General features: G+C 47.7%; 1 protein-coding gene across 1 annotated transcript in view; it reads left to right on the top strand.

The window, feature by feature from the left end:
• Window positions 1-14,707, top strand: part of HYDIN (HYDIN axonemal central pair apparatus protein) — a 383,856-nt gene that overhangs the window by 173,649 nt on the left and 195,500 nt on the right. The window contains 3 exon segments of the mRNA XM_065416810.1: window positions 2,936-3,174; window positions 9,705-9,960; window positions 13,717-13,860. Coding sequence (XP_065272882.1) covers window positions 2,936-3,174; window positions 9,705-9,960; window positions 13,717-13,860 — 639 coding nt within the window.

Here is a 14,707-nt window from a genome sequence, read left to right as displayed (position 1 = left end):
TGTAATGTATTTAATGTCATTGTAAAGCCCCAGGTCTGCAGCAGACCTGTCACAGAACTGGGGAGCGGCCCTTCTGCTCTGTCAGAAACCAGCACAGCCCCAAACAGAGGGGACATGATCGTAGAATCACAGGACTGGAAGGAATCCCTTGATTCCATGGGATCATTTTCACTTTTCAGTTAAAATCTGGCTCTGCCCACTTCCTTAGACACCCTCTCCCGAATAACCTAAAACTGTGTGGGGAGGTTATTTGGAATCCTTTTAAATGCTCCTGCACTTTGATGTGCTGTTTTGTTTTCTGATGTATTTCTCCATTTAGTTGGCTGTCATAATGTTAGAGCTCCTCGGCTGATGGACGGAAACTCAGTAGAGCTGATCTCACTTGAAGCAAACAGCATTTCAGTCCATTTCAAGCAGTGAGCAAATCCCCGCTTTTCATAAAAATGCTGTTCTCAAATAGTTCCCATGTTGTTTCAGGTGGTTTTGAGTGAGTCCTTCTGGATCTCGTAGACCATGTTTAATGGCCTTTCCCTCTTTCTGCATTATTCAGAGCAGTAAAACACAAATGTACAATTAAAAGATGCTGGAGATTGTGTCTTCTACCCCAGCTGTCGAGACAGCTCACTGAGGGATTCTGTTGAGGACAGTTAGTCTCTCTTAAAACAGGAGCCTAAGGATGATGCTGGTGGAAACGACCTGCATGGGTCCTTCTGAATAAATCTAAGAGTTCACAAATGGCCCACAGACCCTTTCCGATACAGCTATGATCTTTAGGGTTTACTCTGCATTCCATCTTGAGCTTATCCTAGCACTGGCCAAGAGCCAATTAAAATGTGTCTATTGCAGGGCAACTCTGACAGGGTCCATGTCACTACCTGGCCTCCTATGAAAAACTCAGCTCAGTTTCTATCACCCTCATCGCACAAGCCTTCAAGGGCAGGTCTCTGAGAAGGGCTACTTAGGAGATAGAAGGAGGAGAGTACTTGGGAAACTCAGATCACAGGGCTCAGTTTTGGTTTCCTTTCTAATTGTTAACTAACGTACTGTTTTGTCATAAACCTTGACGACTTGGATTCTCCAAAGCCTAAGAGAATTAGTCCGATTGAAATTCACTGGAAATTGGATGCCAAAGTCCCTTAGATGCCTTTGAAAAACACAGCCTAACTCTTGAGAAAAGACCTTGCTGGCTGCATCTGGATTTTGATTAGTTGGTTTTGCAGAGTCATTCCTTTAGTTTACAGCTTTATTGTCAAACTAAGTAACCCCTGCAGCAGCAGGGGGTTCCGATTCCATGGCTCATTTAGTCTGTGGCCCCTCTGCCTACCCTGACAGCAAGGATGCTAATTAGTGTCAGTGGTGGAGGTTGTTTTTTTTTTTAATCTGGTTATCTCCCCTAGGAACTGGAACAGGACCATCAAACCAATTTCATAGAGGTCACATAGGCCATAAGCCATCAGATGGTAATCGCTTGCGGTCACTGCTGACATGAGCTGGATTTGAAATAGTGACTTGCAGGTGAAAGGTTCTATCTCCTGGGTCCTGTTGTATTAATTTTGGCTCTTTGGGCCCATATAGTTGATCTAAAGTGTTAACACGAGCCTGAAACTGTCCAACACAAAAGAGTTTTAAAGAAGGTCTGGGGTTCGGTATATAGAGACCGTGGCCTGCGTAGTACCATGGCAAGCCCACCAGAAAAGTCATGCCAGAAGTTAGAAATGTATTGATTGAAATACACAAAAGGAAAGGAATCAAATAAGGCAAAAGGGATTGAAACTGAAATTGAGTGGCTTTGTAAAACAAAAATCAAAACTTATCAACATCTCTTTTTAGAAAGGGTGAATATCGGTTAGTGTCTCTCATGCTGTCAAACAGTCCTCCTTAGTGGAGAGGAAAGGATTAGTTCAGTTCAATTTTGAGTCGGGAACAATAGTAACCTTCCTGCTTTTTGACAAAACAGATGCAAAAGGGAGAGAAGAGATAGGGTAGTAACAGGGAGGGGGAAATACGGCTTTTGTTTATGTTCTCAGGCTACAGGTCAGTCCTGGATGGTGCTGTGGACTGGCAGTTTGGGCATAACAGCTGTTGCTCTGGACCCCAGCTCATCTGCCTGGTCAGGGACATCATCTGGTTGGTCTGGTCAGGTTCCTCTCCTTCACTGGTCCTTCACAGGCTGAGTAGAACTAGATGGGCTGATGCAGTTGATTTCGGGATCTGGTGACAAGCCATGGGTGGGGGTAGGACAGGGGACAGAAAGGGACACCTGAGGAAGGGGAAGACAGAGCAGGATCTCACATGCATCAGGCTGGGATCCTCACTGGTGTAGCGATGAGTTTCAGGGTCTGGTGTCTTTGAAAAAATCTTTCCGTTGCAGCCATGGTGATGGTTTCACCCCCATTTCCCTTTCTAAGGGCCTCAAAAAGTGCAGAATAGCCCATCCTCTCATTATTGTATCTACCTATTAGGCCCAATTTCTGAAGCACCAATTTTGGTCCACTGATTTCCAGTCTCACACTTTTCTTGTCTACCAGGCATGATCTTAACACAGTCCTTGAGTGGCATCAGTAAACTGGCTCTGTTTAAATTAATTCAGTCTGTCTCCTTCCCAAATCTTTCTTAAACAATTTTTATATAACAGGTCATTGTAATAATTCATGAACCTTTACCTACTTTCCAACAGTTTGGCTCACAATTCACATAGGCCTGCTAGACCTTAATTATTACAACAGTCCTCATGTGGTTTCAGCCTTCATTATTAGATGTGATGAATTAGAACATTAAAACATAGAGTTCCTTAAGAAATCATTTCAGCCTGAGATGCTGCTTTTTCCCTGCCCGTCGTTGCTTTCTCTTCCTTTTAACCATATCCTGTAGTGCCTCACCGGTACATTGAGGCCAATGGATCTATTCGGATCTTAGCTTCTGGATCTTGTTGCAGGCTCGCAGTCACTCGTTGTGGAGGATTGAGCCCAGTGAAGGTGTAGTTCCCCCGGAGGCTGAGGTATCGCTGACTCTGGTTGCTAACTTGGATGACACGGTGAAATTCCAAGACAAGGTGAACTTGTTCATACAAAACAGCAATACCTATGTGATCCCAGTCCAGGCTGTTGGCATTGGTACCACGATTGTCACGGACAAACCCTTTGCTCCAGCACTCAACTTGGGACCCCATTTCAGGTAGGTCATCTCTCTGGCTCTCTCCTTTTCCTATGCTCCTTCATCTCCATGGACCAAATAAAGAGCCCGAGCAAGGACGTTTTTTTATTATAGTCCCTTAGGACTGTAGGTACAAGGACATGGCTCCCATTGACTTAAATAGGCGCTACATAAGTGCATTGGAAGACATATTGTAGCCCTTTCAAAGTCACTTGTCACTTTAGAATGCTAACAAGATGGGACGTGGTTGACAAAATTCCACTAAGTGGAAATTGCAGAAGGTCCAGGAGGCTGAAGATTGACAAATGATACATAAAAAAACCTTTTATTTTTTGATCAGTCAAACATTTTGCTCCTTTTTTCACCTTTTGGGTGGGTCATGACCCCCACTCCCCTGCAGCAGCAGTGAATCTTGATGTTGCTCTTTAGCAGCCCCTCTTCTAAATTAACAGTACTGCTTTCTTTCTACCTGCAGCAGGCTCCACACCTCAGCGCCTTGGGAGAGCAGCAAAATTTGTCTTTGTCCTTTAACCTTCCCTAGCTCACTTTTATTTCATGGGTCCCCTGCTGGAGTTCTGTCTATTAGTGTCAGGGCTGGGACGTAGGCAGTCAGGCCTAGTGGTTATCTTGTGGGGTGGGTGCAGGTCCCCATTGCCAGCTGGAGTTCAGAACTAGAAGGTCAGGAACTATAAGTTAGATACCAGGAATCAGGCTGAGTCAGGAAACCAGGTGGTTGAGATCAGGAGCAGGCAGTGTTGGATGTGCGGTCCAAAGCAGGGTGGAACCCAGTTATATTTAGTCCTGCCATGAGTGCAGGGGACTGGGCTAGATGACCTCTCGAGGTCCCGTCTAGTCCTATGATTTTATCATTCTATGACGTCTTATTCTTCCTTCTGGCTTAAACAGGGGAAGTAGGCCAATCAGGAGCCCCAGTCTTCCAACAGTTGGGGCCCAAAGGCGAGTTCTAAGTGAGCTGGGTTTCAAGGAGTCCTGGTTCTAGCATATGCTAGTAAGTCATCAGTGGGGGGGTTGGAGCATGATGCTGCCCAGGAAACCTGCAGATCCAGGTTAGAGACCTGCGAGTCATGACAGTTAGCCTCTCTTCTCATCTTTCTTCATGTCTCCCCTCCTCTTGCTCCTCATCTTTTCCCACCAATCTCTCTTGGCTTTAGGGCAGAAGCTGGAAGAAAAGCTTTATCTCTTGATTGGAAAAGGGAGAATGACTGCAAGGTCCTGTTCTGAAAATAGTTGGGGGAAAGCAAAAGTCCATTGACCCTGGATGGTGAATGGAAAAGAGATGAGTCTCAAATGGAAGAATTTAGCTCTAAGGGTTTGAGATACGATAGTTTTCAGTCACCTACACTAGTTTTGAGCTTTAGTTCCATTTGAGTGTAGATATCCGGGGCGTTTTGTGATCCTTGGTTAACTATAAGTAAGGCTGTATTTTAGTCACGGGTATTTCTAGTAAAAGTCACGGACAGGTCACGGGCAGTAAACAAAAATTAATGGCCCGTGACCTGTCCATGACTTCTACTATATACCCCTGAATAAATCTTGGAGCGGGGCGGCCCTGGGGTGCCCGGGATGCTGGGGGGGGGGGGGAGCGGCCCTGGGGCGCCACGGGTGCTGGGGGGGGAGGGCGGTGGTGTGCAGCCCGGGGCCCACACTGGTGCTGGAAGGGAGGTGGGCAGTGGCGCGCAGCCCGGGGCCCACACTGGTGCTGGGGAGGCGCAGGCAGCAGTGCACAGCCTAGGATTGCCAACTTTCTAATTGCACAAAACCAAATACCACTTCCCTGAGACCCTGCCCCTGCCCGTCTGAGGCCCTGCCCCTACTCACTCCAGCCCCCCCTCCCCCCGTCACTTGCTCTGCCCCACCCTCACTCACCTTCACTGGGGGTAAGGGCTCTGGGGTGGGGCTGGGGATCAGGGTTTTGGGGTGCAGGAGGGGGCTCCGAGCTGGGGCCAAGGGGTTTGGAATGCGGGAGGGGGCTCAGGGCTGGGGTAGGTGATTGGGGTGTGGAAGGGGGTGCAGGCTCTGGGAGAGAGTTTGGGTGCAGGAGGGGGTTCTGACCTGGGGCAGGGGGTGGGGTGCGGACTCCAGACGGGCAGCGTTTACCTCAGGCGGTTCCTGGTTGGCGGTGCAGCAGGGCTAAGGCAGGCTCCCTGCCTGCCCTGGCTCCGCACTGCTCTCGAAAGTGGCTGGCATGTCCGGCCCCTACGTGGAGGCACAGCCAGGAGGCTCTGTGTGGTGCATGCTGCCTGCACCTGCAGGTGCCACCCCCGCAGCTCCCATTGGCCATGGTTCCCAGCCAATGGGAGCTGCAAAGCCGGTGCTGGGGGCAGAGCCAGCACGTGGAGCTTCCCTGGTCGTCCCTGCATCTAGGGGCCGGACATGCTGGCCGCTTCTGGGAGCTGCACGGAGCCAGGGCAGGCAGGGAGCCTGCCTTAGCCCCGCTGTGCCACCAACCGGACATTTAACGGCCCGGTCAGCGGTGCTGACCAGAGCCGCCAGGGTCCCTTTTCCATCGGGCATTCTGGTTGAAAACCAGATGCCTGGCTACCCTAGCGCAGCCCGGGACCCCCACTGGTGCTGGCGGGACTGGCAGGCTCCCTACCTGGCTCCGCGCCTCCCCGGAATCAGCGACATCCCCCTCGCTCAGCTCTTAGGCAGAGACATGGCCAGGCAGCTCTGTGTGCTGCCTCTGCCCAGACCGCCGGCTCTGCAGCTCCCATTAGCCGGGAACCACTGCCAATGGGAGCTGTGGGGGTGGTGCCTGCAAGCAGAGGCAGCACGCAGAGCTACCTGGCCACGCCTCTGCCTAGGAGCTGAGCAAGGGGTATATTGCTGCTTCTGGGGAGCTCCCTGAGGTAAGCGCTGCCCAGAGCCTGCCTCACCCTGTCCATTGCCCCAACCCCCTGCCCCCTCCCACACCCAAACTCCTGCTGCTTCTGGGGGAAGGGGGCGCGGTGGCCCGAGACTTCCCCAGCAGCGGCTGGTGCAACTGGCCCAGAGGCTGCCTGCGCTGCCGCAGGGCCAGGTGTAGCGGTCGCTGCAGAAATCATGGAGGTCACGCAAAGTCATGGAATCCGTGACTTCCGTGACAAACTTGCGGCCTTAACTAAAAGCTCCATAAAGGCTTGGGTTTGTCCACCACTGTTTCCATGGCTATTCCTGATGGTTGATCAGACATGTCCTGATGGCCAGATTGGATGCATAGTGATAAGATGTTGGCAGCATTACTCAATTCATGTTCTTCTGACAGTCTTTCTCCTCCTATCCTGCAGCATCTTCCTGCGGTTAAGCCACCATTGCAACTAGCTGCAAAACTGCAACTAAATAAAGTGAAATGGGACATAGATACTAAGATGAATTTGGCTTTTACTGAACCAGAAATTAGGCATCTGTACAGAACTTGATTTAAAGTTCAGATCTGTCATTGCGCATTGCACGAGATGGCGTATTTCACACAGCCATTGTATGCTTCAAATGCATTTTTAACATTTTCTTTCACAGACTAACTTGGAATATGGTGTAAATTCTGTTTTTGTATTTAGCCAGGTATGTTATACTCACTTTTCATTGGCTGCATATTCTTTACCTCCAAAACAAGACAGTAACTGTGCCATGAACAATTCCTCTGCCAGTCATGCTTATATTAGTATCCAGTGAAATAATTACTACCTTACACTTGATGTTTCTGTGCATAATGGAATCAATGTCTCATTGACTATTCATTTCATGTTAGCTCTTGTTATTTAGCCCCTGATGTCACTCCAGTCTAACAGCAGACAGGGCCCGGCCCTGTGCTCACTGTAGCTAATGGGGAAACTATTGACTCTGTCTAGTTCTTGTAGCACGCTTACCACCGTCTTCTCAGAATCTCTTCAATGAGAACAGAGCCTTAGAGCCCAATCCTGCTAGGTGGTGAGCACCTCCTGGTGGGGTAGAAGTTAAAGGCACTCAGCTCCTATCTGGAGCAGGCCATTAATCTGTAGCAGTTGAAGAAAAGGGTGGCAGTCTACCCAGATGTTCAAATACAGATGCACACTGTGTTTTCTCATTGCAATGAAAGAGGATCTCTTTAGCAGCAAAAAAAGCTTTAGCTTCTCTAGGAAATGGAGTTGCAGGATGCAGGCCACCCAGTGCCCTTTCTTTCCTTTAGTCTGAAATCCCTGGAGGTCATGCATGAATCCAGTTATCTCAGCCAGTTCCCACAGGGCGGCCTGAGGGGTTGTCAAGCTCCATTGGCTTGGCAGTGCAGAGATCTTAATGAGAGGAATCATAGACAGGATTCGGTCCTTTCAGGGTCATGTTGGGAAAGGGTCAATATCTCCCCTCCAGTCCTCCAAGGTTTATTTTGTAAAATGTAGATGGATATTTATGTAGCTACACTGCAGCTGGGAGGTGTCTACAATCTGATTGATCTAGCGCGCTAAAAACAGCAGTCTGGCCACAGTGGCTCGAGCTAGCTGCTCATACCAGGGGGCAGGCAGGATTGTACTCATGTGCCTAGCCTGAGCCACCACCTGCACTCAGCGGCTACACTGAAGGGAAGTTGTAACAGACAACAGGGCTGGGTACTTGCTTGCCTCTCCTGCCATGGCCAGTTTAAACCAGCTCACTTTGTGGGACTCTGGGGACTAGCTTTGCACAGATACATAGAGGATATTAAAGAGATAAAGGTAAGGAGAAGCATAATTACTGCAAATGCTGAGATTTGGTCCTTTCTGTTTCATTCTTTACAGGGCCAGCTCCAGCTTTTTTGCCGCCCCAAGCGGCGAAGGGAAAAAAAAAAGCTAAAGCCGCGATCGGCGGCACTTCGGCGGCAGCTCTACTGCTCCGCTTCATTCTTCGGCGGCAGTTCGGCGGCCGGTCCTTCCCTCCGTGAGAGACCAAGGGACCCGCTGCCGAATTGACACCGAAGACCCGGACGTGCCGCCCCTTCCTGCGCTGGTGCCTGGAGCCGGCCCTGATTCTTTATTGCAGCTTGTTAGGAGGCGCTTCATAAACTGAGGGCCATTTGGCACAGAGTGGCTCTTTAAAAAGTATATTGTGTTAGCCATCGCTTCAAGCCACACAAGTCTCTTTGGATGTCACAACATGGCATTCTGTTAAGAGTTAGCGTTAATGCTGTGGGTGCAGTTGAATAGCTGCGTTCCAGCAATCCTAGAATCATCGGGTTAGAAGGGACAACAAGGGTCATCTAGTCTAACCCCTTGCCAAGATGCAAGATTTGTTGGGTCTAAACTAACCTTTTGAAAACCTCCAGCGAAGAAGCTTCCACAACCTCCCTAGGCGTCTGTTCCATTGGCCTACTGTTTTTACAGATAGGAAGCTTTTCCTGAGAGTTAATCTAAATCTGCTGTGCTGTAGTTTGAACCCATTGACTCTTGTCCTGCTTTCTGGGGCAAGAGAGAACAATGTTTCTCCATCTTTTTATGGCAGCCTTTCAATATTTGAAGACTGCTATCATGTCCCTTCTTAATCTCCTCTTTTCCAAAGTAAACATACCCTGTTTCTTCAGCCTTTGCTCATATGACTTGCATTCCAGTCCTTTGAGCATCTTTGTCGCTCACCTCTGGATCCTTTCTATGCATTGGTGACCAAAACTGGACACAGTACTCCAGCTGAGGCCTAACCAGCACCAAATAAAGCGGTACTATCACTCCCATGCTAGGCCTCTGTTAATGCAACCAAAATTGCATTTCTTTTTTTGCCACAACATCACATTGCTGATTCATGTTGAGGTTGTGATCCACCACAACTCCCAGATCTTTCTCAGCAGCGCTGCTGCCAAGCCAGTTATCCCCCATTCTGTATTCATGCATTTGGTTTTTCTTCCCTAAGTGTAGCATCTTACATTTGTCTTTGTTGAATTTCATGTTTTTGTCTTTAGCCCAGTTCTCCAATTTATCAAGATCCCTCTGAATTGTAGCTTTATCCTCCAAAGTGTTGGCAGTCTCCCCCCCGCCCCCTCCCAAGCTTTGTGTCATCTGCACATTTGATCAGTATGCGCTTTATTCTTACATCCTGGTCATTGACACAGATGTTAAACAACACCGGACCCAGAACAGATCCCTGTGGAACCCCACTTGAGACCTCCCTCCAACCTGACATCATTCCATTAATCGTTACTCTTTGTTTGTGGTTGTTTAATCAATTCTGTATCCACTTAATGGGAGTTCCGCCAAACCCGCATTTCTCCAGCTAACTTATCAGAATGTCACGTGGGACTGTGTCAAAAGCCTTGCTGAAGTCCAGGTATATTATGTCCACCGCATTCCTCCTATCCACCAAACCAGTTACCCTGTCAAAGAAGGTATGATGGTATCATGCTGGTTTGGCATGATTTGTTCTTGGTAAATCTGTGCTGGCTGCTAGTGATCACCCCTTCATCCCTCCTCCCTCCCCCCGGTATTGGCAAATTGAATGTTTTATACATTTCTCTAGTAGCTTCCCAGTTAAATAAATGACCTTTTGCTCTCTCAATAGAGACACCCCATCATCAGTAACCTTTTCCATCTGCCTCTATTCTGCTGTTCTTCTAGTCTGGATCCCTGCTGCTATCGCTTCAAGATAACCAATCGTGGACGACGAACCCATCAGCTCTACTGGATGACAGAAGGTTTCCCTCCATTTCGCCAGCGTAACCATTTCCCTGCTATCGGTAATGCCAAGGGCAAGAACTCCCCCCAGAGACCAGAGACCCCCTCTCCGGTGTTTAAGCTTCGACCATTAAGGATGGAGCTGATCCCAGGCAAGACCATGGATGTGATGCTGGAAGGCTCCTCTGACACCCCTAAGGTAAAGGACTGCAAGAGCTGCAGCGTTTCAATTAGATTGTTGCCACTGGTATTTCTTAGGCTGGTCCCTTGACATTTATCTTAGAAAATGATCAATTTCTTTCAAGAATTGCTGTAACGCCACAAGTTACCATGGTAGCACCAGTTGCTTTTCTTGCTTGGGCACTATTAGTCGCTAAGGCTTTTCTTGTTACTATAGCTACCATAAACCCAACATTCAAATGCCAAAATACCAGCTGTCTTCTGGGGCAAGCAACAAGTTACAGGGAGTCATGTGCTGAGGCAGAAGGGAAGTCTGAAGAAATAATATTGAAGTGTCTGGAGAGATTAGGATCATGGCCAGAAAGTAATTAGAAAAATGCAAGGTAATATAATGGGAGAGGGGAATAATCCAAAACACAGCTATGTAACGGGGTGAGTAACCTCGAACACAGGCATTACTTATATTTATAAAGAAATTTTAAAAATGTCCATTTAACATGCTGTGTCCTGTCGGGAAACGTTCGACCTAATGCATTGTTTTTAAAGAACGCAGAGTGATATCTTCCACTCTAAAAGGCTGTTCCCACAGATCATTATATTTGACAGCTCGTATCTCATCAATATTTTCCATCCCAGTATGCCCTGCCCTTCTGTCCCAGGGACAGCATGGGACATCAAGTATAGCACTGCAGCATGCTGGGAAAGGCACCAAACCCAGGCTCCAACAGGCTAACGGGGGGAAACCGGGAATGCTGAAAGAGACTTAGGTGTGATAATGGACAACAAAGTTCAAGGCTGTGTGTATGCACATTACAGCACAGGGACCTAATCATCCCTTTCCACTGAGCCCACACTCCCCTTTCCTTCCTTGAGTGAAAGGGAGCCTTGCACCATTGGTGTGAGGCTTGGGGAGGACTCAGAAGTGGGAGTGAAGCTTGCTCCTCTCCTCCCCTCGCCCAATGGAAGTCCTGCAGGGTTCTGGTTTAACAGGCAGGGAGGGAGAAGAGGGGGTTGCCAGTCAAGCTGTTCTGGATTCTCCTGCTTCAGAACTGCAGGCCATAGCTGTGCATAGTAATTCAGAGGGAATGTTTCTTAGCTTGTGTTGTCCCTGATGTCAGTGCTGTGGAATGCTCCTGGGGGAGAGGTGTTTCTGGAGTACTCACCAGCTAGCTGACCCTCTCGGAGGAAGTTTTCTGTTCCCTCCTGGGCTATTGCATGCCAAGGGAATAGATAGTATAGCAGAGACAAAGGGATGTCAATGTGGTTGCCCTTCCCTCTGGCAGATCCCCAATGGTCTATGAGCTTAGTGGGGTGGAAATCTTGTGCTATGTCACAGGGGGAGACCCTGTCCGTCCCAACTGGTGGCAGAAGGAAACCCAGTTTTCACACTTCTGCATGGCTTTTTCCAGGCAGCAGAGATTCTGGTTGCTGTACGGTTCTGTTAGGACTGCTACTGGGGTATCCTATTTAGTTATGGGCACCTCATTACCTGATAGATGTTGACAAATTGGATTGGGCCTAAAGAAGAGAATCAAACGATCAGGAGGCTAGAGGGACTGACTTGCTGTCAGGATCCTGACAAGGGCAGTCGGGACCAAGGGTCAGAGCCAGGTGAAACCTGGGGCTGGGAGTAGCAGAGGAGTTCATGGTCAACTTCCAGGCTCGGGTCAGTGTCCAGGTCAGGAGGCGAGATCCAAATCAAGCCAAGGTCAAAGACAGGAATTCAAGAACGGGAATGATCATGGCAGCTACAGGAGATCCACACTGTTGCCTAGACACTTTGTGGACCATCCCTTGGGTTTACCTAGGGTGGGGAGCCAATCAGGAGTCATGAGGCTGCTGCCTCTCAGACCCCTTGAGGCAGGACTTTCCGTGGTCTGTGCCTGCAGCAGTCATGGGTAGTGGAGCATGAGCTGGTTATAGATGCTGCTGGGTAGCAGCATGTAGGTGTTCACTGCCCGGCAGCTCTGCAGGCCTCGGCTCAAGACTGAGAAGAGCTCTGGGTACATAGCTTGGTTATGTGACAACTTCAGCAAGTACCGGGAGGGCGCCAAACTCCAGGGAAGGAGGAAAAGTGTTGTTATAGCACCATAGGGGATAGCTTAGGAGTAATGGGATGAAATTGAAGAAGATTTGCAGATGATACAAAACTACTCAAGCTAGTTAAGTCCCAGGCAGACTGCAAAGAGCTACAAAAGGATCTCTCAAAACTGCGTGACTGGGGAACAAAATGGCAGATGAAATTCAATGTTGATAAATGCAAAGTAACGCACATTGGAAAACATAATCCCAACTATACATATAAAATGCTGGGGTCTAAATTAGCTCTTACCATTCCAGAAAGATCTTGGAGTCATTGTGGATAAGTCTGTGAAAACATCCATTCAAAAAAGTGAACAGAATGTTGGGAATCATTAAGAAAGGGATAGATAATAAGACAGAAAATATCGTGTTGCCTCTATATAAATCCATGGTACACCCACATCTTGAATACTGCATGCAGATGTGGTCGCCCCATCTCAAAGATATATTGGAATTGGAAAAGATTCAGAAAAGGGCAACAAAAATGATTAGGGGTCTGGAACGGCTTCCATATGAGGAGAGATTAATAAGACTGGGAATTTTCAGCTTAGAAAAGAGAGGGCTAAGGAGGGATATGATAGAGGGCTATACAATCATGACAGGTTTGGAGAAAGTAAATAAGGAAATGTTATTTACTCCTCCTCATAACACAAGAACTAGGGTTCACCAAATGAAATTAATAGGCAGCAGGTTTAAAACAAACAAAAGAAAGTATTTTTTCACACAACACACAGTCAGTCTCTGGAACTCTTTGCCAGAGGATGTTGTGAAGGCCAGACTATAACAGGGTTCAAACAAGAACTAGATTAGTTCATGGATGAATGGCTATCAACCAAGATGGGCAGGAATGGTGTCCCTAGCCTCTGTTTGCCAGAAGCTGGGAATGGGCGACAGGGGATGAATCACTTGATGATTACCTGTTCTGTTCATTCCCTCTGGGGTACCTGGCATTGGCCACTTTTGGAAGACAGGATACTAAGCTAGATGGACCTTTGGTCTGACCCAGTATGACCGTTCTTATGTTCTTGTGTAAGGTGACTCAGAAAAATCTCCTGACGTGAGAGTTGTTGTGTTGGCCAGTTGACTCCCAAGGAATGTGTTGCAAGCCCCAACGCAGAGGACTTTTAAAACTGGATCAGACAAACACAAACATAGAGGAGGACGGAATCTTGCTTTGACAAGGAAAAGAGCTGACTGGATTATAGGGGCCTTTCTGCCTATAATTTCTGTGATGGTTTTGAGGGCAGGTTTGCTGGCATCAGGATTCCTTTTTTATCTATTTTCCTTAATATAGCACCTATTTTTTAAAAAATGATTCCCTCCAGTTTTATAAAAGTGTTGTGCTTGGCAAAGGGATAGATCATAAAAATATTAATTTGATGCTTTAGTAATTATGGTCGTAGGTAGCACCTAACTCAGAAGTGTCTTCATCAGGAGTTGCAGAACACATGGTATTATGGAAATGTTAGTACTGAAAAAACAGAGTGCAGTATAGAGAAACACAGGAAATTTTACAGACAGATGTATATATCTTTATTCCTATAGGCTATGGTGCCCAGTGAGTGCCAAGAATAGGTAACAGGCTGCTGTTCGTGCACATGGAACCCATTGGCTTTGTACCAGCAGCCAAGACGTATCTCAGTACTGCTGCTAGTTTCGCACTGACAATGAGCTGTGACTGTTTCCTGCACAGGTAGTGAAGGAACGATTGATTTGCCATGCCATTATAGGGAAGCAGTCTGGGAAGGAACGGATAATGCAAGTGGACGTCACATGTGAATTCATCGCACCCATTCTGCACCTCTCCTCCAAAGAGATCACTTTCCGAGTGGAGAAGGTAAAGCATTAGGCTGACTGCTGGCATTTAATAGATAGTCAGCCAAATGGCTGATTGAAAGGATATTGTGTGTGTGTGAGTGTGTGTGTGTGTGTGTGTGTGTGTGTGTGTGTGTGCACAAAGACTGTGTGTGAAATCCTGGCCCCCTTGAAGTCAATGGGAGTTTTGCAATTGACTTCAGTGGGGTTAGGATTTCGCCTTTAATAGTGTTTTACATGGTCAATCTCCTTTAGAAGCATTAATTAATTCCTCACCGTCCCGCTATGCCTGTGGGTAGATAAGGTGCAAGCAGTGGGAAGGGTTAGCTGCCCCGAGTACCTACTTTTCATCTTGGCCAGGATCATACTTAGGGCGGCCAGCCAAGGTGGCTGCACTTCTATTTTTACCACACTAGCTAGGGTGGGGGTGTCTCCTTGAGCTGGAAATTACACCTCCCAGCTGGAGTGTAGATAAACCGCAAGAGCAGTTAAGTGACTTCCCAAGGCCCCTGGGCAAGTCGCATGATAGTATGTTGAGAAATAAAGAACTGATCAGCTTCTGTGTGGGATGGTGCCATAGCTGACAATGCTGAGGCCACGAGCAGGGTTCCAGATCATCACACATGAATGCTAGTAAAACCATTGCCCCACCCCATTATGTGAGCTCTCTGTGCATCTGATTTAGGAAAGATTCAAAGACTTTTTAAAAATGTTGTGGAGATTATTTTTTGTTCCCTTCCACCAGTATAGCTAGGTGCCTTGGTTACCATGAGTCCATCTGTACTAGGGGAGTCATGACAACCTCTCAAAAGTACCAGTTCTATACCTAACGTTGTCATGACATGGCAGTCTGTTATACCAGGTCCTTC

Source organism: Emys orbicularis, chromosome 14 (genome assembly GCF_028017835.1).
Source record: "Emys orbicularis isolate rEmyOrb1 chromosome 14, rEmyOrb1.hap1, whole genome shotgun sequence".
NCBI classification, from domain to species: Eukaryota; Metazoa; Chordata; order Testudines; family Emydidae; genus Emys; species Emys orbicularis.
The sequence above is the reverse complement of the archived record's forward strand: the minus strand, read 5'-3'. Positions and strand labels throughout refer to the sequence as shown.